The sequence below is a fragment of the Staurois parvus genome, unplaced genomic scaffold (genome assembly GCF_062004578.1).
Source record: "Staurois parvus isolate SC_StPar_1 unplaced genomic scaffold, SC_StPar_1.0 ptg000164l, whole genome shotgun sequence".
NCBI classification, from domain to species: Eukaryota; Metazoa; Chordata; class Amphibia; order Anura; family Ranidae; genus Staurois; species Staurois parvus.
In genome coordinates this window covers 270,001-293,382 of record NW_028317960.1, presented here as the reverse complement: position 1 = coordinate 293,382, position 23,382 = coordinate 270,001, and the positions used below count along the sequence as shown (strand labels likewise).

General features: G+C 49.4%; 1 protein-coding gene across 1 annotated transcript in view; it reads left to right on the top strand.

The window, feature by feature from the left end:
* Nucleotides 1-13,281: 13,281 nt before the first annotated feature.
* The window catches only part of LOC149462953 (asialoglycoprotein receptor 1-like), a 33,437-nt gene continuing 23,336 nt past the window's right edge, over nucleotides 13,282-23,382 (top strand). Inside the window, exons 1-2 of the mRNA XM_089676111.1 lie at nucleotides 13,282-13,396; nucleotides 23,195-23,266. Of these exons, the coding sequence (XP_089532237.1) occupies nucleotides 13,282-13,396; nucleotides 23,195-23,266 (187 nt within the window). The remainder of the gene's footprint in view (nucleotides 13,397-23,194; nucleotides 23,267-23,382) is intronic.

Genomic DNA, 23,382 nt, shown 5'->3' with positions numbered 1-23,382 from the left:
CGCTGATCGGCGCCATTATTAGTATAAATAAAAATTTAAAATCCCAGTATCTTTCCCGCCATTTGTAAACGCTATAACTTTCACGTAAACCAATTAATTTACACGTATTGGGTTTTTTTTTAGCAAAGACATGTCGCAGAATGCATTTTGGCAGAAATTTATGACTAAATTTGTGTTTTGCATTTTTGTTTTTACTGGACGTGTTTTATAGCAAAAAGTCCAAAATATTGTTTTTTTTTCCCTAAAAATTGTCAGACTTATTCTTTATAGCGCAAAAAATAAAAACCGCACAGGCGATCAAATACCACCAAAAGAAAGCTCAATTTGTGGGAAAAAAAAGTATGTAAATTTCCTTTATGTACCGTATTGCATGACCGCGCAATTGTCCGTTAAACTAGCGCAGCGCTGTATAGCAGAAAAATGGCGTAAATTGCAGTATCTATCCCATAGTTTGTAGACGCTATAACTTCACACAAAGCAATCAATAGACACTTATTGGGATTTTTTTTACCAAAAACATGGAGCAGAATACATTTTGGCTGAAATTTATAACCAACTTTGAGTTTACTATATATTTTTTATTGCTGAAAGTAAAAAATATTGTTTTTCGTCAAAATTTTTGGCTTTTTTTTGTTTATAGCGTGAAAAATAAAAAGCGCACAGGTGATCAAATTACACCGAAAGAAAGCTCTATTTGTGTGAAAAAAAGGACGTAAATTTCGTTTGGGTGCAACATTATCAGTTGAATAAGTGCAGCGCCGAGTAGCAAAAAGAGGCGTGGTCATTAAGGGGGGTAAATCCTCAGGAGGGGGAGGGGTTAAACTATCAAATATTCTTTATATAATCACCAATGTTTATTTTAAGCCCTGCATGTTGTTTTATTTATTCGGTATAAATGTCACACCAAACCATGATCTGTGATGGAGGTTATTTACTAAAACTGAAGAGTGCAAAATCCGTTGCACCTCAGCATGGGAGCCAATCAGCTTCCAAGTTTTATTGGCAAAGCTTAATTGAACAAGCTGAAGTTAGAAGCTGATTGGCTACCATGCTGAGGTGCACCAGATTCTAAGTGCTCCAGTTTTAGTAAATCGCCCCTCTATACTGCATGATATAATATAATGATATACACTGTATTGCCAAAAGTATTGGGCCACCGGTCTTTCCACACACATGACCTTTTATGGCCCCCCAGTCTTAGTCCATAGGGTTCAGTATTGAGTTGGCCCCGCCCCTTTCCACACACATGACCTTTAATGGCCCCCCAGTCTTAGTCCGTAGGGTTCAATGTTGAGTTGGCCCCACCCTTTCCACACACATGACCTTTAATGGCCCCCCAGTCTTAGTCCGTAGGGTTCAATATTGAGTTGGCCCCGACCTTTCCACACACATGACCTTTAATGGCCCCCCAGTCTTAGTCCATAGGGTTCAATATTGAGTTGGCCCCGACCTTTCCACACACATGACCTTTAATGGCCCCCCAGTCTTAGTCCGTAGGGTTCAATATTGAGTTGGCCCCGACCTTTCCACACACATGACCTTTAATGGCCCCCCAGTCTTAGTCCGTAGGGTTCAATATTGAGTTGGCCCCACCCTTTCCACACACATGACCTTTAATGGCCCCCCAGTCTTAGTCCGTAGGGTTCAATGTTGAGTTGGCCCCACCCTTTCCACACACATGACCTTTAATGGCCCCCCAGTCTTAGTCCGTAGGGTTCAGTATTGAGTTGGCTCCGCCCTTTGCAGCTATAACAGCTTCAACTCTTCTGGGAAGGCCGTCCACAAGGTTTAGGAGGGTGTCTATGGGAAGGTTGGACCATTCTTCCAGAAGCACATTTGTCAGGTCAGGCACTGATGTCGGGGGAGGAGGCCTGGCTCGCAGTCTCCGCTCTAATTCATCCCAAAGGTGTTCTATGGGGTTGAGGTCAGGACTCTGTGCAGGACAGTCAAGTTCCTCCACCCCAAACTGGCTCCTCCATGTCTTTATGGACCTTGCTTTGTGCACTGGTGTGCAGTCATGTTGGAACAGGAAGGGGCCATCCCCAAACTCTTCCCATAAATTTGGGAGCATGAAATTGTCCAAAATGTCTTGGTATGCTGATGCCATAAGAGTTCCCTTTGCTGGAACTAGGGGGCCAAGCCCAACCCCTGAAAAACAACCCCACACCATAATCCCCCTCTACCAAACTTTACACTTGGCACAATGCAGGCAGGCAAGTACCGTTCTCCTGGCAACTGCCAAACCCAGACATGTCCATCGGATTGCCAGACAGAGAAGCGTGATTAGTCACTCCAGAGAACATGTCTCCACTGCTCTAGAGTCCAGTGGCAGCATGCTTTACACCACGGCATCCGACGCTTTGCATTGCATTGCACTTGGTGATGGAAGGCTTGGATGCAGCTGCTCGGCCATGGAAACCCATTCCATGAAGCTCTCTACGCACTGTTGTTGGGCTCATCTGAAGGCCACACCAAGTTTGGAGGTCTTTAGCTATTGACTCTGCAGACAGTTGGTGACTTCTGCGCACTGTGCGCTTCAGCATGCGCTGACCCCGCCCTGTCATGTGACGTGGCCTACCACTTGGTGGCTGAGTGTCTGTTGTTCCTAGTTGCTTCCACTTTGTTATAATCCCACTAACAGTTGAGCGTGGAATATTTAGTAGCCAGGAAATGTCACGGATGGACTTATTGCCCAGGTGGCCACCTATCACGGGACCACGCTTGGAGTCACTGAGCTCCTGAGAGCGACCCATTCTTTCACCAATGTTTGTAGAAGCCGTCTGCATGCCTAGGGGCTTGATTGTATACACCTGTGTCCATGGGGGGGATTGGATCACCTGAATCACATGATATGGAGGGGATTGGAACACCTGAATCACATGATTTGGAGGGGATTGGAACACCTGAATCACATGATTTGGAGGGGATTGGAACACCTGAATCACATGATTGGGAGGGGATTGGAACACCTGAATCACATGATTTGGAGGGCTGGCCCAATACTTTTGGCAATATAGTGTCTATGAAATAACATGATGTGATAGAGATATATAACACAGATGATCCGGGATGAATATAAAATGTCTTTATGTGAGATAAGAATTCTGGAGGATTATTACACCGGCTGATACACGCAGGCTCTTTCACTATCCTCTCTGTCTGTAGTGATTCCAGCTGCCAGGAGAACACAATATCGGATTATACTGACCCTGGTGGTCCTCCTAATACTGGCCTTCATTGCTTTGGTCATCCTCTCCTGTCTTCTGTTCAGATACTGTGAGTATCTCTAATATTATTACCAGTTATGTTCTTTTTGTTTTTACATCAAACAAAAAGAAAGCGATAGTGAAAAAAAGTGTGCTTTGGCTTTAGACGTTAACCACATGTTCACATCTGTGCGGGTGGTGCCTCTGTGGATCCGCACGAAAATCCATGCAGCTGCACCACCTGCACAGAGACTAGTGAACCCGTGGGCGGGTGCCATTATTTCTAATGGCACTCCACCCGCACTGGAAAACGCAACCGTACTGGGAACCGAGGTTCCCACGTGGGCTGCATTTCCAGAAGAAGTGCGGGGACTTCTTTCTCTGTATGTCATGGGCACGGGAGTCCATTCAAATTAATGGGCTCTCGTTCCTGTGAAAACGAGGCCCGCACGGTCGCATAGATGTGAACTGGGGGTCAATTACATGTCTGAAATACACGTTGGTTTCAGACATTGCATCTTGGGGGGTTTTCATTTAGATTTGAATTTATTGTTAAAGGCATCTTAAAAAAATTGTAGTGTTTAAAGAGCAACATTCACTTGTCAGCCACTTTCTGTCTGGTCATTGATAAATGGCCAGGCCGATGCTTCCTGAAAGTGGGAGAACATATATATATATATACAGTGGGGATCGAAAGTTTGGGCACCCCAGCTAAAAATTTGTATTAATGTGCATAAAGAAGCCAAGGAAAGATGGAAAAATCTCCAAAAGGCATCAAATTACAGATTAGACATTCTTATAATATGTCAACAAAAGTTAGATTTTATTTCCATCATTTACACTTTCAAAATAACAGAAAACAAAAAAATGGCGTCTGCAAAAGTTTGGGCCCCCTGCAGAATTTATAGCATGCACTGCCCCCTTTGCCAAGCTGAAACCTGCCAGTGTCATGGATTGTTCTCAATCATCGTCTGGGAAGACCAGGTGATGTCAATCTCAAAGGTTTTAAATGCCCCGACTCATTTGACCTTGCCCCAACAATCAGCACCATGGGTTCTTCTAAGCAGTTGTCTAGAAAACTGAAACTGAAAATAGTTGAGGCTCACAAAGCTGGAGAAGGCTATAAGAAGATAGCAAAGCGTTTTCAGATGTCAATATCCTCTGTTCGGAATGTCATTAAGAAATGGCAGTCATCAGGAACAGTGGAAGTTAAAGCAAGATCTGGAAGACCAAGAAAAATATCAGACAGAACAGCTCGCAGGATTGTGAGAAAAACAATTCAAAACCCACGTTTGACGGCACGATCCCTCCAGAAATATCTGGCAGACACTGGAGTTGTGGTCACTATTCCACTATAAAGAGATACTTGTACAAATATGGTCTTCATGGAAGAGTCATCAGAAGAAAACCTCTTCTACGTCCTCACCACAAAAATCATCGTTTGAACTTTGCAAATGAACATATAGACAAGCCTGATGCATTTTGGAAACAAGTTCTGTGGACCGATGAGGTTAAAATTGAACTTTTTGGCCGGAATGAGCAAAGGTACGTTTGGAGAAGAAGGGGCACAGAATTTAATGAAAAGAACCTCTGTCCAACTGTTAAGCATGGGGTTGGATCAATCATGCTTTGGGGTTGAGTTGCAGCCAGTGGCACAGGGAACATCTCACGAGTAGAAGGAAAAATGGATTCAATAAAATTTCAGCAAATTTTGGATGGTAACTTGATACCATCTGTGAAAAAGCTGAAGTTAAAGAGAGGATGGCTTCTACAAATGGATAATGATCCTAAACACACCTCAAAATCCACGGGGGATTACATCAAGAGGCGTAAACTGAAGGTTTTGCCATGGCCTTCACAATCTCCTGACCTCAACATCATTGAAAATCTATGGATAGACCTTAAAAGAGCCGTGCGACAGACAGCCCAGAAATCTCAAAGAACTGGAAGACTTTTGTAAGGAAGAATGGGCAAAGATACCTCAAACAAGAATTGAAAGACTCTTGGCTGGCTACAAAAAGTGTTTACAAGCTGTGATACTTGCCAAAGGGGGCAGTACAAGATATTAACTCTGCAGGGGGCCCAAACTTTTGCAGACGCCATTTTTTTGTTTTCTGTTATTTTGAAAGTGTAAATGATGGAAATAAAATCTAACTTTTGTTGACATATTATAAGAATGTCTAATCTGTAATTTGATGCCTTTTGGAGATTTTTCCATCTTTCCTTGGCTTCTTTATGCACATTAATACACATTTTTAGCTGGGGTGCCCAAACTTTCCATCCCCACTGTATATATATACAGTATATATTGTCTTCAGTTCCAGCTGCTTGTGCAGTCTGTAGGGTACACAGTGGTGTGCCATGTATTCACTGCGCCTTTTGGGGACACTGGCCCTGTACCATGTGATCACTGTGATCAATTACAGCAATCACAAAAGTAAACAAAGGCTGCCACCCCTCTGTTTCTTCTTACACATGATTCCCCTGTTGGAGGAAACAGAGCATTCCTAACTGTCATTGCAATCTGCGAGTTCTGTAGTCAATCGGAGTCATGAACATTTCCCCATGTTGGGTGCCATGAAACCAGTGAAGCCAGCCAGTGTCCCTGATCAGCAGCCACAAAAGTTCCATTGTCACTAAACCAGTGCAGCCAGCCACAGTGTCCCAGATCTCTAGCCATATCAGTCCCAGTGTTATCAGTGCAGCAACAGTGTCCCTGACTTCTAGCCACACCATTCATAGTGTCACCAGACCACCAGACCAGTGCAGCTGTCACGTACCTGACCGGAGGATGGAATGGAGAGAGGGCTCCCCTTATGGCTAAGTGCAGTGCGCCCCTGAAGGTGGTAACAGAAGATGCAGTGCCCAAAGAAGCATGGGTTGCCAATGGTGTGGATGCTTGGTGATACCCGATGAGTACCCATGGGTGAACCAGATGCAGGAGGAGGTCCTACAGAGGACATGTGGATTCAGGTGGGAAACCAAGTCAGTAGCCACAGCCAGGGTCAATCACAGGGTCAATCATCAGGTAGGAGCTTGGTCAGGATCAAGCCAGGGTTATACACAGAGCAGCAGACAGGAGCAAGGTCAGGATCAAGCCGGGATCATACACAGAGCAGCAGACAGGAGCTTGGTCAGGATCAAGCCGGGATCATACACAGAGCAGCAGACAGGAGCAAGGTCAGGATCAAGCCGGGATCATACACAGAGCAGCAGACAGGAGCAAGGTCAGGATCAAGCCGGGATCATACACAGAGCAGCAGACAGGAGCTTGGTCAGGATCAAGCCGGGATCATACACAGAGCAGCAGACAGGAGCAAGGTCAGGATCAAGCCGGGATCATACACAGAGCAGCAGACAGGAGCTTGGTCAGGATCAAGCCGGGATCATACACAGAGCAACAGACAGGAGCAAGGTCAGGATCAAGCCGGGATCATACACAGAGCAGCAGACAGGAGCAAGGTCAGGATCAAGCCGGGATCATACACAGAGCAGCAGACAGGAGCAAGGTCAGGATCAAGCCGGGGGGTCATATACAGAGCAGCAGACAGCAGCAAGGTCAGGATCAAGCCGAGGGTCATACACACAGAAGAAGACAGGAGCAAGGTCAGGATCAAGCCAGGGTGGAGAGCCAGGAAGAGAGCCAAGCAGGTCAGGGTCAAGCCGGGTTGGTTATGGACAATCAGCAATAGGGTAACACACAGGAACACGGGAACAGGAGGCTGACGATAATCCCACAATTATTGTGAAGAGCTGCAGTCTTTAGAAAGGCCACTGAGTGTCAGCAATTATCGTGCCCTGCGTGTGCCGCTGCGCGGTTCTCGAATAGGGATGCGCGATTACGTGCCGTGTGCCTATGCGCATGCGCACATTTATGCGCAAATTAGAGCAGCCATATTGGTCATTCTTGTCTTTTCCCCTGACAGCAGCCAGCCAGTGCCCCTGATTGCTATCATGCCCATGTCAGTGATGACAGACCAGTGCAGCCAGCAACAGTGTTCCCAATTGCTGCCACATCAGTGAAGGTTTCCCCAGCCCAGTGAAAGCCAGCAACAGTGTTCCTAATCATTAGCCACATCTGTCAACGTTTTGCCATACCAGTGTGAGCCAACGTTCTAATCACCGCCACACCAGTTCTAGGGTCACCAGACCAGTGCAGCCAGCAACAGTATTCTTAATCATTGGCCACATCAGTCACAGTGTCACCAGACCAGTGTAAGTCAGCAACAACGTTCATAATCACCCCCACACCATTTCTAGGGTCACCAGACCAGTGCAGCCAGTAACAGTATTCCTGATCGCAGCCACAATTTCACTAGGCCAGCAAAAGCCAACAACAGACAAACCACTAGATGACCCCAAAACATAGGATGTATAGGCTGAAACAAAAGTCTATAAATGTCCAAATGAATGATCAGATGTCCCAGTGATGGTATGCAGACCAAAGGTGGCAATGAAAAAATGGTCCTGTGAAGGAATGGCCACGTATAAGAAAATACTTTCCACATGAACTGGTATCACTAACAGTACACCAAGCAGTCCTGAGGAATGTAGGAAGTCAAATTCCAATTCAGAGTAGAAACCTGTGGAAAGCAATGGTTCAAAAACCACCACCTCTGATTCGGAGGATGAAAGAGTCCCTACTAAAAGAGTCCGGCGTGCTGAACATCCTGCAGCAGGGAAGCACCAGCAGTGCGCTATTTCCTGGTGAAGTGGCAAGCACAAGCAGGGCCATTTTATTGCATGAGCACCTCTGGGCATTGCCCAGGGGCCCCAGGTGCATGGGGGGCCCATGATAATCTTGCATTACATTACACTTGCCAACTGTCCCGGATTTTCCAGCATAGTCATGCTTTTTACTAAGCTGTTCCGGAGGCCATGTCCCAGACAGCGTCCCAGGATCTGGGCTAAGGGGACAGTAGCAGCCTGTCACTGGTCTACATCTACAATTGAAATGACATCTTCCCCAAGTACTTTGCCCTCCTTTCCCCGCTGTACTGTGCTCTTTGTGTTGATTAGTCCTTGATTTACAGCATGTTTTCTAATTGTTTAAAACTGAAAGTACTAATACATATATGTATATATTCTAACAACTATTTATATTTTCATTCTTGAGAGTAGGTGCATAAATTGGGGCATTATTTTGCCCAAGGCCCATGATGCTACTAAGACGGCCCTGAGCACAAGTAGTGGAGTGTTACATTGTCACAGATGCCCCCCCCCCCCCTCAGCCCCTTGCTCTGTCCCTACTCTCTCTGCCGTCTCTCATCCCTGCCCCTCTTCCCTCCTGCAAAGGCATTCCTAAGACAAGCTGGAGCCAAGCTACCTCCAGCCCCCCCCCCCCCCCCCTTTGCCTAGGTGACTAGGGGTCCAACTAGTTTTAAGAAGCTGTCGAGGTATTCACTGCTGTGTAGCTGACGGAAGGGGACTGGGCTGGGGCTGGGACCTTTTGGTTTGGCAGAGACCCAAGGCTGCCTAGGACCCCCCCTTCTCCCAGAGCTGGGGAAGACTGTCTGCTAGACTCCAGAGATCCGTGAGTACATGCTCTCTGCCTGCTTCACTTGAACTGTTCTTGTGCTGACCTCACACCAACCCCCCCTGTTGGATTACTTGCTACAGAGACTCACACCAAACCCCCTGTTGGATTACTTGCTACAGAGACTCTCCCTTGGCTCTCGGTGTTGGACTTTAAGTGTGTTGGTCCTTCTGTGTCACCCTGGACTGGCGTATTCACCCTCCCTGCGAACTCGCCTATTCGGTGACTGTCATCTGTTTGCCTCAATAAAGCTTTGTGCATTTGCCATCTACTCTGTGTGTTCTGTCCTGCCTACGCTCTGTCACACTGGTTGGCAGCGGTGGGATCAGAACACTGAGGAGATGGCAGACAGCGAAAGCCAGCAGATGGGGGAACAGGCCCGGCCCAGCAAATACAGGAAGTGGACTGTGGCATATCTGCAGGAGAGGGCTGAGCAGCAGTCCCTTACCTGGAGGGGCCTAGCCAAAGATGATCTGGTTGCAGCCATTGAGGAAGCTGATCCCTAGGATGCCCCAGCAAGGGTGGAGAGCAGGCCAACCCCAGCCTCCCCAGCACGCCATGACCCAGGGCCCAAGAGCCCCTGGCTTACTCGGGTGGAGGAAGAGATCGCCCTCCTGGGGTCAGACACCACAGCAGAGGACAAGCGAGAGGCTATCTGGAGGGCGCATAAAAGAGAGAGCCAAGGGAGTCACCGTGAGCTAAGCTGTCCTTCCAGCCCCAGGGCCACTGGTTACCCCTCTCCCCGGGTCAGCTGAAAAGATTTTAAACCCTTCAACGAAGCCGCCGGGGATGTGGAGGAGTTCTTTCAGGAATTTGAGCAGCAGTGCAAGCTCATGGAGGTGCCCAGCACAGATTGGATACGGCACCTCGTGTGTCTGCTAGAAGGGGGTGCAGCTGTGGCCTACCGCACTCTGGATTATGTGAATGGCTGGGATTACACCCAGGTCAAACAGACTGTGTTGGAGTATTACGCGGTGACCCTAGAAATGCATCGGGTGCGCTTCCGTGACCTGCCCTGCCATGCGGAGCCGTCCTATCGGATGTATGCGCACAAGATGTCACAGTCCTGTTGGAGGTGGCTAGAAGGGGAACAGGCCCGCTCCGCAGAAGAAATCATCCAAGCCTTTCTGAAGGAGCAATTCTACAACCAATGCCCGGCGGAGGTGCGCAGATGGGTAAGAAAGCCCCTACCACCCTTGCAAAGGCCGCTGCCCTGGCCGACGAGATCCTGGCCATCAAACCACATTAGAAATGGCGGGCCCCTGAGCTGCCAAGGGCCCCGCCCCCCACTACCTCTGCCAAAATGGGCCCCCCACCTATCACTGCCAACTCTGCAGGACTGCCACCCAGAGCCTGGTTCACGGGGCCCCCCATGGGCTGCCACTGCAATGGGTGCAACCAGCCGGGGCACCTCCAAGCCAATTGCCCCACCTTCCGAAGCCACCGCTTCCCCCGCCCGGTCCACTACCTGGTGCTCATTCCCGCAGAAGAACCACTGCCCCCGCTTCCCAGCGAATGGATGGGCTTCCCAGAAGACAACCACTCCCGGGGGGTTTACAGTGTCCACCCACCGGGGGCAACATACCCCACCCAAAAACAGCGCCACCTGCAGGTGAATGGGCAACCCGCCACCGGTTTTTGGGATACGGGGGTCTTCTTGACCATCGCCGACCCCCGAGTGATCTGGCCAGAAGCCATCCAACCCGGCCCTGGATTCGCCATCGAGCTGGCAGGAGGAGCCCGACATCATATCCCCAGAGCATCCGTACACCTCGACTATGGGTTCGGGGAGCAACAGTGCCAGATCGGCGTCATGGGTGGCCTCCCGGTGGATGTGAGGTCCTCCTACAGACGAAACTACCACGGGACCTTTCCCCAGCATGGACTCGGTGAGTGAACCCCCACCTGACCCCGACCTTCCCCTGACCTGGGACTGGGAGACCTTCAAGCAGGAGGTATCCACAGACCCCACCTTGGCTAAGTTTAGGACCCAGGCCACCGCAGGGCGGCAGGAGGAGGGTGGAGACCAGCTCTGGTGGGAGCAGGGGCTGTTGTTTCGCGAGGCAGGCCCAAGCTGCCCGGGTCAACCCTCTGCTAGCTCCAAACAACTGATAGTGCCTGGACGGTTCAGGTTCCCGATATTCCATGACAATCCAGTAGCCAGCCACCTGGGTAAGATGAGAATGGGGCTGCGTCTGACCCAAGCCTTCTACTGGCTGGGTATCACCCAGGACGTAGCCCACTTCTGTCAGACCCTTTGACATCTGTCAGAGGAAGGGACGTCCAGGGGATCACCCCAAGGCTCTGCTCCGCCCCTTACCCATCATTGATGAGCCCTTTCAGCGGGTAGCTGTAGATATCCTGGGACCCCTGGCCCGAACCCAGTAAGTCCGGAAAGCGGTACATTCTCACGGTGGTGGATTACGCCACCCGCTACCCCGAGGCTGTTCCCCTGTCCAGCATCTCCACCCCTAAAGTATCTGAGGCCCTAGTCACCGTTTTCTCCCTGGTGGGTTCCCCCTGCGAGATCTTGACTGACCAGGGTACCCAGTTCATGTCCGAGGTGGTCCAATCCCTCTGGCGCACATGCGGGGTACAGGCGATCCAGGCCACTCCCTATCACCCCCAAACCAATGGCCTCTGCGAGCGCTTCAATGGCACACTGAAGAGCATGCTGAGGTCCTTCATTGACTGGGAGAAGCTCCTCTCTCACCTGCTGTTTGCATATCGGGAGGTACCGCAAGAGTCAACGGGGTTATCCCCCTTCGAACTCCTGTACGGGCGGAAGGTCTGCTGTCCCCTATCACTGCTTCGGGAGCATTGGGAAGGGCAGATAGAGGACACGGGTACCCCCGTCGTTCCCTACATTCTCAAGCTGCGGGGGAGGCTGACCCGCCTGGCCACCATGGCCCACGACCACCTCCGGGCAGCCCAGACACGCCAGAAGGTAAGGTACGACCGCAAGGCACGCGGTCAAGAGTTCACTAAAGGGCAGAAGGTGCTCAAGATCATCCCCAACCCCCAGAACAAGCTCCAGCACACCTGGGAAGGGCCCTACAAGGTCCTTCGTAAGTTAGACGAGACTAGCTACATCATTAGCCTCGGAGCCTGTGACCTCAAGCAGCGCACGGTCCACATCAACATGTTGAAAGAGTACCACGACTGGACTCTACCCGTGCTAGCCGTCTGCCCTGCTTCCACAGGCAGAGAAGATGAGGGAGCCCTGCCTGATCTCCTGCAAGCCACCACTCCCTTAGATCAGATTCCCATGGGGGCTCAGCTGAACCCCCGCCAGACGGGCCCAGATGCGGACCGTGCTATCAGACCGAGCCGTCGCCTTCTCGGCCACCTCGGGTTGCACCGGGTTAGCCCTCCACCACGTGGAGACCCACAGTCAGAAACCCATCCAGCAGGCCCCATACCGGGTCCCCGAATCTCTGAAGTCGGCCATCCGGGCCAAACTCTCTGAGATGCTCCAACTGGGTATCATCCAACCCTCCCACAGTCCTTGGGCCTCCCGGTGGTGCTGGTTCCATAGAAGGATGGGACCACCCGCTTTTGTGTGGACTACCGGAGGTTGAATGACTACACTGTCAGTGATGCCTACCCCATGCCCCGCATAGACGACCTGCTGGACCGTCTAGCTGGGGCCCGCTACGTTAGCACCCTAGACCTTAGCAAGGGTTACTGGCAAATTGCCCTCACAAAGCGCTCTGCCTTCATTACCCAGTTCGGCCTGTACGAATTCCTCGTCATGCCCTACGGCATGAAAAACACCCCCGCCACCTTTCAACGGGTCGTGGACCAGCTACTAGAGGGATGTCAAGAGTTCACGTGCGCCTACCTAGATGACATAGCCATATTTAGCGACACGTGGGAGGAGCACCTGGCCCACGTGGGAGTCCATCCTAGACCGAATCTGCAGGGCCGGGCCCACAGTGAGACCAGACAAGTGCCAGTTGGGAATGGCGGAGGTACAGTACCTCGGGCACCGAGTAGGGGGGAGGACACTGAAACCTGAACCAGCCAAGGTTCAGGCCATTTATGACTGGCCCACCCCCCAGACCAAGAAGCAAGTGATGGCCTTCCTCGGCACTGCCGGTTATTACTGTAAATTTGTGCCTAATTTCAGCTCCACAGCCCAGCCCCTGTCCGACCTGACCCGAAAGAACAGTCCCTGGATGGTGACCTGGACCTCAGCCTGTGAATCCACCTTCCGTGACCTCAAAGCTGCCCTAGCCAGCAACCCCGTCCTGGCTGCCCCTGACAAAAACAGACGCTTCCTTGTGCAGACAGATGCCTCCACCTACGGCCTAGGGGCTGTCCTCAGCCAAGTCAACGAGGCTGGGGAGGAACATCCCGTTGCTTTCCTCAGCTGCAAACGACTGGACCGGGAAGTTGCCTATGCTACATTGGAGAAGGAATGTCTGGCCATAGTCTGGGCCCTAAAGAAACTACAGCCCTACCTGTACGGCCAGTAGTTCACCATCGTCACTGATCACAACCCCCTCACATGGCTGAACCGGGTGTCCGGAGACAATGGGCGCCTCCTTAGGTGGGGCCTCGCCCTCCAGCCTTATAATTTCACCATTCAATATAGACGGGGAAGCCAACACCAAAATGCAGACGGCCTTTCCCGCCAACAAGATCCACAGTAGCTAAGTCAGGGCCCACAAGTGCCTTCAAGGGAACCCGGTTGGGTCCCCCTTGCTGGCACTCGTGAAATGGAAGGGGAGGAGTGTCACAGTTGCCCCCCCTCTCAGCCCCTTGCTCTGTCCCTGCTCTCTCTGCCGTCACTCTTCCGTGCCTCTCTTCCCTCCTGCAAAGATGAAAGGCATTCCTAAGACAAGCTGGAGCCACGCTACCTCCGGGGCCCCCCCGGTTGCCTAGGTGACTAGGGGGTCCGACCAGTTTTAAGAAGCTGATGCCAGAGCTCCTGAGGTATTCACCGCTGTGTAGCTGACGGAAGGGGCCTTTTCGTGGCCAGGCTCGGCAGAGACCCAAGGCTGCCTAGGACCCCCCTTCTCCCAGAGCTAGGGAAGACTGTCTGCTAGACACCAGAGATCCGTGAGTACATGCTCTCTGCCTCCTTCACTTGAACTGTTCTTGTGCTGACCTCACACCAACCCCCCCTGTTGGATTACTTGCTACAGAGACTCACACCAAACCCCCTGTTGGATTACTTCCTACAGAGACTCTCCCTTGACTCTCAGTGTTGGACTTTAAGTGTGTTGGTCCTTCCGTGTTGTCCTGGACTGGCATATTCACCCTCCCTGCGAATTCCCTATTCGGTGACTGTCATCTGTTTGCCTCAATAAAGCTTTGTGCGTTTGCCATCTACTCTGTGTGTTCTGTCCTGTCTATGCTCCATCACATACATCATCAGCCTAAAAGTATTAGGGCCCGAACTAGTGTCCCAGAAGAACTTTCAATTCCTGACTCTGGTCTGTTTCTCAACTTTGTTTTTTGCCTGATTCCTGGACCAATTCTTTGGCTATTAGTTGACCATGTCTCTGCCTGCTGACTGAATAGGCCCTGGTCCAGTTTTTGACCATGTTTCTACCTGCTGCCTCAACCAATTTTTGCCTGATCACTTCTCTGCCTGGACCAATACTGACCCATTTGCATGTTCCGCTTACTATGTTCCTGTGAGACACCAGTCCCATCCATCTTCTGTGGACAATTGTACTACTGGAACCTCAGGTACTCTTTTGTTTACCCTTTGTTCAGCCTCCTGTACTTCTTGATCAGCGAACACAGCATTGTGCTATGGGGACAGCCATGTACCAGAAGGGTAGGTTTGCTTGGATTTTCAGAACAGGAACTGCTACCCTAAGCTTTATTTCCTGACCACTCGTACAAAGGTGAGCATTATAGTACACTGTACATGGTCGAAACATTTTTGTGAAAACATATAGGGGCTGATTTTTAAAACCTGAAGAACAAAAATCTGGTGAAACTCTGCATAGAGACCAATCAGCTTCCTGGTTTTATTGACAAAGCCTAATTGAACAAGCTGAGGTTAGAAGCTGATTGGCTCCCATGCACAGCTGCACCAGATTTTGCACTCTCCAGTTTTAGTAAATCAACCCCACAATACATAATCAGTGCAAACATTTAAAAAGTCTCACCCATGTTGTATCCCCGTACTCAGAAGCGGTAGCAGAAAATGTTTTTGGTTTAAATTCTAAGTGTGTCTGTACTGTATGTGAGAAATATCCAAATAGATTGACAACTTTGTGTAAAAAAAAATACATTTTCATTCTACATTTTCCAAAAACTTATGACAAAAAACTAACCTTTTCAAAAGACTTGTGATGCCTCTTAGAAAATACATTGGGGTGTCTGCTTTCCAAAATTTGGTAATTTTGTGGGTGTTTTTACTCTCCTGCTGCTTCATGGTCTCCAAACATGTGATAGCTGGTCAGGAAGTCATATACCTAATTTATGCCCAAGGTGCTCCTTGAATTCTGGGCCCTTCTGTGGTTAGACCTTGAAAAAGTTTCATATATGTGGTATCCCCATATTCAAGAGGAGTAACAGAATGTTCTGGGGTGTAATTCTAAGTATGCCGGTAAGCAGATGCATTATACTTTCTTCACTGTAGATGGAGCTCTTCTGCACTGTTGTTGGAGAGGAAGTCAAGAGGCAAAAGGTTTCTCTATGGTTTCCTGGGTCACTGGGGAAGCTTTTCTATTGGATGCTGCCACCCCATGTGTCTCCTGTGCTGACACCCCATGTGCAGCCATCTTGGGTCAGGAAGAGCCTATCTGAGGCCTTGGCTCCCAGGTTTGGCACACATTTTTCAAGTTGGTAGAGTAGGGACAGGTACCCTGCCTGTTAGGGACAGTATTAGCGGAACACAGCACAATGCCATGTTCACGGACCAAGAAGTACAGGAAGCTGAACAAAGGGTAAAAAATAAAGTACCTGAGGTTCCAGTAGTACAGTTGTCCACAGAGGATGGATGGGACTGGTGTCTCACAGGAACTTACTAAGCAGAACATGCAAATGGGTCAGTACTGGTGCCAGGAGACGTGATCAACAGACAGGCAAAATATTTGCAGTAAGGGAAAGGTTCCTGACACAGAGGGAAAGCACAGGGGCACAAGTCCTTGTATATCATCACACTTGGGCACTAGACGGCCAGGCCTCACTCTGGTCTCTTTACGGACGTTGTCAGTTCGGCTGATGCCTGCTCTCTTCACATTGGGTGAAGTGATTAGTCACAGCAAGGATGCTCTTTTGTCCACTTGTGTCAGGCTCCAAGCACAGAAAATCAATGCACCCCCACTCCATGGGACTTGGCTTTTTGGAGAAGCTCTGGAGGGCAGTAGACAGGACAGGAGTGACATTAGCTCTCAGCCTTGGTCCTTATGAAAGTCCAGGAGAACCTATCTCTAACAAGTTTAACCACATCAGTCCTGGGCACTTTCACCTCCTTTCCTGCCCAGGCCAATTTTCAGCTTTCAGTGTTGAATGACAATTGTGCAGTCATGCAACGCTGTACCCATATGAACTTTGTATCATTTTTTTTAGACAGATTGTGCTTTCTTTTGGTGGTATTTAATCATCACTGGGTTTTTATTTTTTGCTAAACAAACAAAACATGTTTTGAAAAAATAGGTTTTTCTTCATTTCTTTTATAAAATTTTTCAAATAAGTAATTATTATTTATTATTATTATACAGGATTTATATAGCGCCAACAGTTTACACAGCACTTTACAACATGAGGGCAGACAGATCAGTTACAATACAACTGAATACAGGAGGAATCAGAGGTCCCTGCTCATTAGAGCTTACAATCTAAAAAGGGAGGGTCAAGAGATACAAAAGGTAATAACTATGAGGAATGAGCTGATGGAGAAAATACATGTACAGTTGTTAGGTGAAGGCAGGATAGGCTTCTCTAAAGAGAAAAGTTTTCAGGGATCATCTAAAAGTGGACAGAGTAGGAGATAGACAGATTGGGGTAGAGAATTCCAAAGGATGGGAAAGGCTCCAGGAGAAGTCCTGGAGGTGAACATGGGAGGAGGTGACAAGGGTGCTAGAGAGCAGGAGGTCTTAGGAGGAACAAAGAGAATGATTTGGTTGATATTTTGAGACCAGGTTGGTGATGTAGCTGGGGGGAGAGTTGAGGATAATAAGTTATTGTTAGTATTTTTAATTTAATTTGTTGGGTGAGTGGCAGCCAATGGAGGAATTGGCAGAGAGGGGTAGCAGATGCTGAGTGACTTGTAAGGTGGATGCATCTGGCAGCAACATTCATAATGGACTGAGTAGGGGATATCCTATGTAAAAGTAATCCAATGAGGAGGGAGATGCAGTAGCTGAAGTGAGAGATAACCAGGTAGTGAATTAGGAGCTTTGTGGTGTCATTGGTTTGGTAGGGGCGTATTTTGGAGATGTTGCGGAGGTTGAGGCGGCAAGCTTTGGAAAGTGATTGGATGTGGGGCTGAAAGGATAGTTCAGAGTCCAGGACTACATCTAGCACCCAGGCATGGAGGGGTGGGTTGATGGTTGTGCTGTTGATCTTGACAGGGAAGTCAAGGGAAGGAGCATGTGGGGGAGGAAATATTAAGAGCTCAGTTTTCGATAGACAGAGTTTTAGGAAGTGGTGTAACATCCAGTCCGATATGTCAGTCAGTAAATTAATGATACATGAGGAGACTGATGTTGTGAACTGAGGGGTATAGAGATAGATTTGGGTGTCATCAGCGTATAAATGATACTGAAAGCCATGGGAGGCTATCAACTGACCCTGGGAGGAGGTGTAGATTGAGAATAGGAGAGGTCCAAGAACAGAACCTTGGGGGACCCCAAATGTAAAAGGAAGAGGAGAGGAGGAATTAGAATTGTAGGTGACACAGAAGGTGTGATGGGATAGGTAAGATAAGAGCCAACGAAGAGCACAGTCATGGAGACCAAGCGAGTAAAGTTTATTGAGGAGGAGGGGGTGGTCAACGTTATCAAAGGCAGCCGAAAGTTCCAGAAGTAGGACTACAGAATAGTGTCCATTGGTTTTTACTGTTAGTAAATCCTTTGTTAGTTTTAAGAGAGCAGTCTCTGTGGAGTGTTGAGGGTGAAATCCAGACTGAAGCAGGGGCGGACTGACTATTTGGAAACTTGGGCACTGCCTGAGGGCCCGGGGCCCCATCTGATGCCCCTGGTACCTTTTTCATAGGCTTTTGTGAGTTTGGGCAAGGACACAGGGGCCTCATGATCCCCTATTTCCCGGGGGCCCCATGAGTTGTCAGTCCACCCCTGGACTGAAGGGAATCAAGAAGATTATTCTTTATGGGGTGGTCACTTAGTTGGCTGTAGATCAGGCGTTCAAGGAGTTTGGAGAAAAAGGGGAGCAAGGAGGTGGGGCATAGGTTAAGCTTTTTAAGTATGGGGGTGACTAGTGAATGTTTTAGAGAGTTGCCAGTGGAGAGGAAGAGATTAAAGATGTGGGTTAGAGAGTGTGGAATAGAGTAAGATGGTGACCACAGTATTTAAGAGGGAACAGGGTCCAGGGGACAGGTGCTTATGTGGGTTTTATAAATGTTTAGCAACCTCGCCTATAGGAGCAGGGTTGAATAAGGGTAGTGTTGAGTGTACCTGTGGACATGGGGTGTTAAGTGGGGAGAGGGTATCTGTAGAGTGGAGATTTCATCACAAATTGAATAAAACGCAGTGGGCGGGGTACCGGGAGGAAGCCTTTGGGCATTCTCCTAGAACTAGAGTACCACGCTGTGGCTATAGCACAGTACTAAAGTGGTTAAAGGTGTTGTCATAGTCCCAAGTTCTTAATGCTGGGATGTCAATACTGTACTATGCTTTTCAGCAAGGAACAGTTATCTCCAGGATCACCTGAGGAGCCCCTTTGGTAGAACACCCATTCATCAGTTGTAACCAATCCCACACTTTTTGAATAATTTTCTCAAATCCTCCCTAATGAGGGGAGGCAGACCATCTCTCACTTGAACGAGGTTACAGAAGAGCTTGGGGCACCTGCATCACTGACTCCAAAGGTTTCAGACCCCTGGCATAGAGTTGGATTACTTCTCCATCTGCTGAGTTAATTCCTATGCAGATATTTAATGTCCATGGGGTCTCCTTGATCTTCATCATGTCTCTGTTTACAACTCCAGATCAATATTTCAGGCTGAAGTGAAATCTGGACAGAGCAACTAACCACTGATACCCTTGTGCATCCAGCTTGGCAATTGTGAGATAGTACCACTTCTCTTTTATTGACTCTTGAGGTTTCTAGGCCTTTTGGTTTGGCTGGACTGATCTGGAGTCTCCAAACCATGTTCCTCTCCTTCATTTTTTAGGGGCTTTTTGAAGGGTTAAGGTATCTTGGCAAATCCCTTCAAAAATCTTTGGTATTAGGAAAAGTGTCCCAGGAAAAAATTTGGTAACACTTTGGGGCTTTGGCCTTGGCTTCAACACTATCTCCAACAGCCCCTTTGTGATCTTCTAGCATCTTTTTAAAGACAATGATGTCATCTAGATACACCAACACCCAGATCAGATTCATGTCTTTCATGATCTGCTGCATCAGACACTAGATAGTTGCAGAGGTTCTCAACACACACCATGGGGCATTCTTTTGAACCCCAACAGACAGATGAAAGCAGTCCTCATTTATCTTTGATGTGCAAGGGAATCTGGTGATACAGACTTCTCAAGTCCAACACACTGAACGAGTAGATCAGGAAAGACATTGTAGTCCATCCAGAGTACTGGGCTGGAATAGCTGTCAGTTTGAGTGTATGATAGTCAATGTACATCCTGATGCAGCCATCCCTCTTCCAGACCACCACTACAGGAGAAAAGTAGGGACTTCTAGGCTCTCAAATGATTCTAGTCTTCTTCAGATCTGCCAGCTGTTCTTTTAAGTCTTCTAAATCTCCTAATGAATCCAATTTTCTTTAAATAACTGCTTTCCTGGTAGGTGGATAGGACATTGGGTGTTCTTGGCACATTCCATGTCAAGCTCATTCTTAAAGAACAGCTTACAAAGCAGCTCTCATCTCTGCTGGAGTAAATGTTTCAGTCAGTACTTCCCACTCAGGTGAAATTGAAGTGTTCTTTGGGTAGAACTGCTCAACCAAAACCTCACTTCCTGTCCCCCATCAAAGTGGAGGACGCGATGGGGTAGCGAGGAGTCAACTGCCCTAGCAGTATTTGGGCCCGTAACTTCAGCTGAGTCAGCGATACTGTGGACAGTGAAGGGTATTTTTCTCTGAGCCTCATGCAGCACTGTCTTTGAGCAAGATAGTTAACCACTTGCCACACAACCACGTACCTGGTGTGTCATTGTGCTTCAAGTGGCTGTACCGTGTTATCCTTGCAGCTGGTGCCATTTCTTAGAGCTGGTAGGTGGCTCTCTTGTAGTAAGGATTGATTGGGCTTACAAGCCACTCAATTGCTAATACGAAGAGCAGGAGGGGACATCCCCCCTCCTGCTGTCTTCCTCCGCTATCTCAGGCCCTCCTGTCCCACCAGGAGAGCTGAGCTACCAGCCAGCACAAACGTTGGTTGGCCAGAGACCCAATGAAATCCATGATCAGCTTTTATCAGGTTTCCATAGCGGTAACCCAGAAACAGTGAAGTTGCATCACTTCCGGTTTACCCCGCATTCACTATATCCGCTCTCCCCGGAACCCGCATTCACTATATCTGCTCTCCCCGGAACCCGCATTCACTATATCTGCTCTCCCCGGACTCAACATTCACTATATCCGCTCTCCCCGGACCCCGCATTCACTATATCCGCTCTCCCCGGACCCAGCATTCACTATATCCGCTCTCCCCGGACCCCGCATTCACTATATCCGCTCTCCCCGGACCCCGCATTCACTATATCCGCTCTCCCCGGACCCTGCATTCACTATATCCGCTCTCCCCGGAACCCGCATTCACTATATCCGCTCTCCCCGGACCCCGCATTCACTATATCCGCTCTCCCCGGAACCCGCATTCACTATATCCGCTCTCCCCGGACTCAACATTCACTATATCCGCTCTCCCCGGACCCCGCATTCACTATATCCGCTCTCCCCGGACCCCGCATTCACTATATCCGCTCTCCCCGGACCCCGCATTCGCTATATCCGCTCTCCCCGGACCCCGCATTCGCTATATACGCTCTCCCCGGACCCCGCATTCGCTATATCCGCTCTCCCCGGACCCCGCATTCGCTATATACGCTCTCCCCGGACCCCGCATTCGCTATATCCGCTCTCCCCGGACCCCGCATTCACTATATCCGCTCTCCCCGGACCCCGCATTCACTATATCCGCTCTCCCCGGACCCCGCATTCACTATATCCGCTCTCCCCGGAACCCGCATTCACTATATCCGCTCTCCCCGGACCCCGCATTCACTATATCCGCTCTCCCCGGACCCTGCATTCACTATATCCGCTCTCCCCGGACCCAGCATTCACTATATCCGCTCTCCCCGGAACCCGCATTCACCATATCCGCTCTCCCCGGACCCCGCATTCACTATATCCGCTCTCCCCGGACCCAGCATTCACTATATCCGCTCTCCCCGGAACCCGCATTCACCATATCTGCTCTCCCCGGACTCAACATTCACTATATCCGCTCTCCCCGGACCCCGCATTCACTATATCCGCTCTCCCCGGACCCCGCATTCACTATATCCGCTCTCCCCGGACCCCGCATTCACTATATCCGCTCTCCCCGGACCCTGCATTCACTATATCCGCTCTCCCCGAACCCCGCATTCACTATATCTGCTCTCCCCGGACCCCGCATTCACTATATCCGCTCTCCCCGGACCCCGCATTCACTATATCCGCTCTCCCCGGACCCCGCATTCACTATATCCGCTCTCCCCGGACACCGCATTCACTATATCTGCTCTCCCCAGACCCTGCATTCACTATATCCGCTCTCCCATGGACCCCGCATTCACTATATCCGCTCTCCCCGGACCCCGCATTCACTATATCCGCTCTCCCCGGACCCCGCATTCACTATATCCGCTCTCCCCGGACCCCGCATTCACTATATCCGCTCTCCCCGGACCCCGCATTCACTATATCCGCTCTCCCCGGACCCCGCATCCACTATATCCTCTCTCCCCGGACCCCGCATTCACTATATCCCCTCTCCCCGGACCCCGCATTCACTATATCCGCTCTCCCTGGACCCCGCATTCACTATATCTGCTCTCCCCGGACCCCGCATTCACTATATCCGCTCTCCCCGGACCCTGCATTCACTATATCCGCTCTCCCCGGACCCCGCATTCACTATATCTGCTCTCCCCGGACCCCGCATTCACTATATCCGCTCTCCCCGGACCCTGCATTCACTATATCTGGTCTCCTTGGACCCCGCATTCACTATATCCTCTCTCCCCGGACCCCGCATTCACTACATCTGCTCTCCCTGGACCCCGCATTCACTATATCCACTCTCCCCGGACCCCGCATTCACTATATCCGCTCTCCCCGGACCCCGCATTCACTACATCTGCTCTCCCTGGACCCCGCATTCACTATATCCGCTCTCCCCGGACCCCGCATTCACTATATCCACTCTCCCACTGTACACAAAACATGGAATTGCAATTATTTTAGTAAATATCTCATCAGCTGTATATAGCAGTCTTGTGACTTCTATCAGTGTCCAACAGAGCACTGGTTAAAGTTTGTAGGAGGACCCCTGCCCTCTGTCTGGACAGCGCTGACTGGCCATGTGCTGATCACAGGCACCTTCCCAAGAAATAAAAAAACCTCTCTGAGCATGTGCAGCATGACTCCATACCTATGTTCTATCAGGAGATATTTAGGGGACAATGGAAGAAGGGGAGGATCAGAGAAAACAGGATCCAGCAGCCTTTTTTCACAATGTGAGGATTAACCCCTTAGGTCCCACAGTGAGTATAACAAGCATGCTTTGCTGCATCTACAGACTGATTGTACTGCTGGGGGTTGAGTAACACTTGAAATCATTCAATCCAGAATACGGGTGACACCTACAGGCAACAAATAGTCACTGCAGGAGACATCTTCAGAGAAGTATTACAGCCAGAGGTGCTTTAATATTTTACACTTATCTGGGCATTTTTTTATAATAACCTGGAGTTGACCTTCAAAGCGGACCTACTATCAAATGAGATTTACACTGTCCAGTTCATGATCCTTCATGGGGGTCATAAATGGCATCATAAGTCCTGAAATCATTGTGTGCAGTGCAGAAACTGCTTTTCCAGAAATACCGGGTCACATGACTAAAAGGGTCACATGACTAAATCCATCAGATGACAGTTCAGGCTCATTGATTTTTCTCTTTTGTGACTCTAAAAATGGTTGGGCCATGTATAAGGGGTACCTTAATGGTACATTTGTGGAGTAAAGTGGGGGGGGGATATGTTGATAAACCTGATTTTCTCATGAGTATTGGCTTCTCTCTCACAGATTCATTCATGAAGGGTAAAATCACAGAGATGGAGTCCTCACTGAAGTGTAATTCATCGGATGAAGCCATTGGTAATGGTGTACAGCTCATTGTATGTTAGAATGGATTTGATGGCCATTATAGAATTCTCCTGTCCACATTCTGTTTCCAGTCCCTGTTTATTGACCTGCAAAGAACTGAGTTCTTT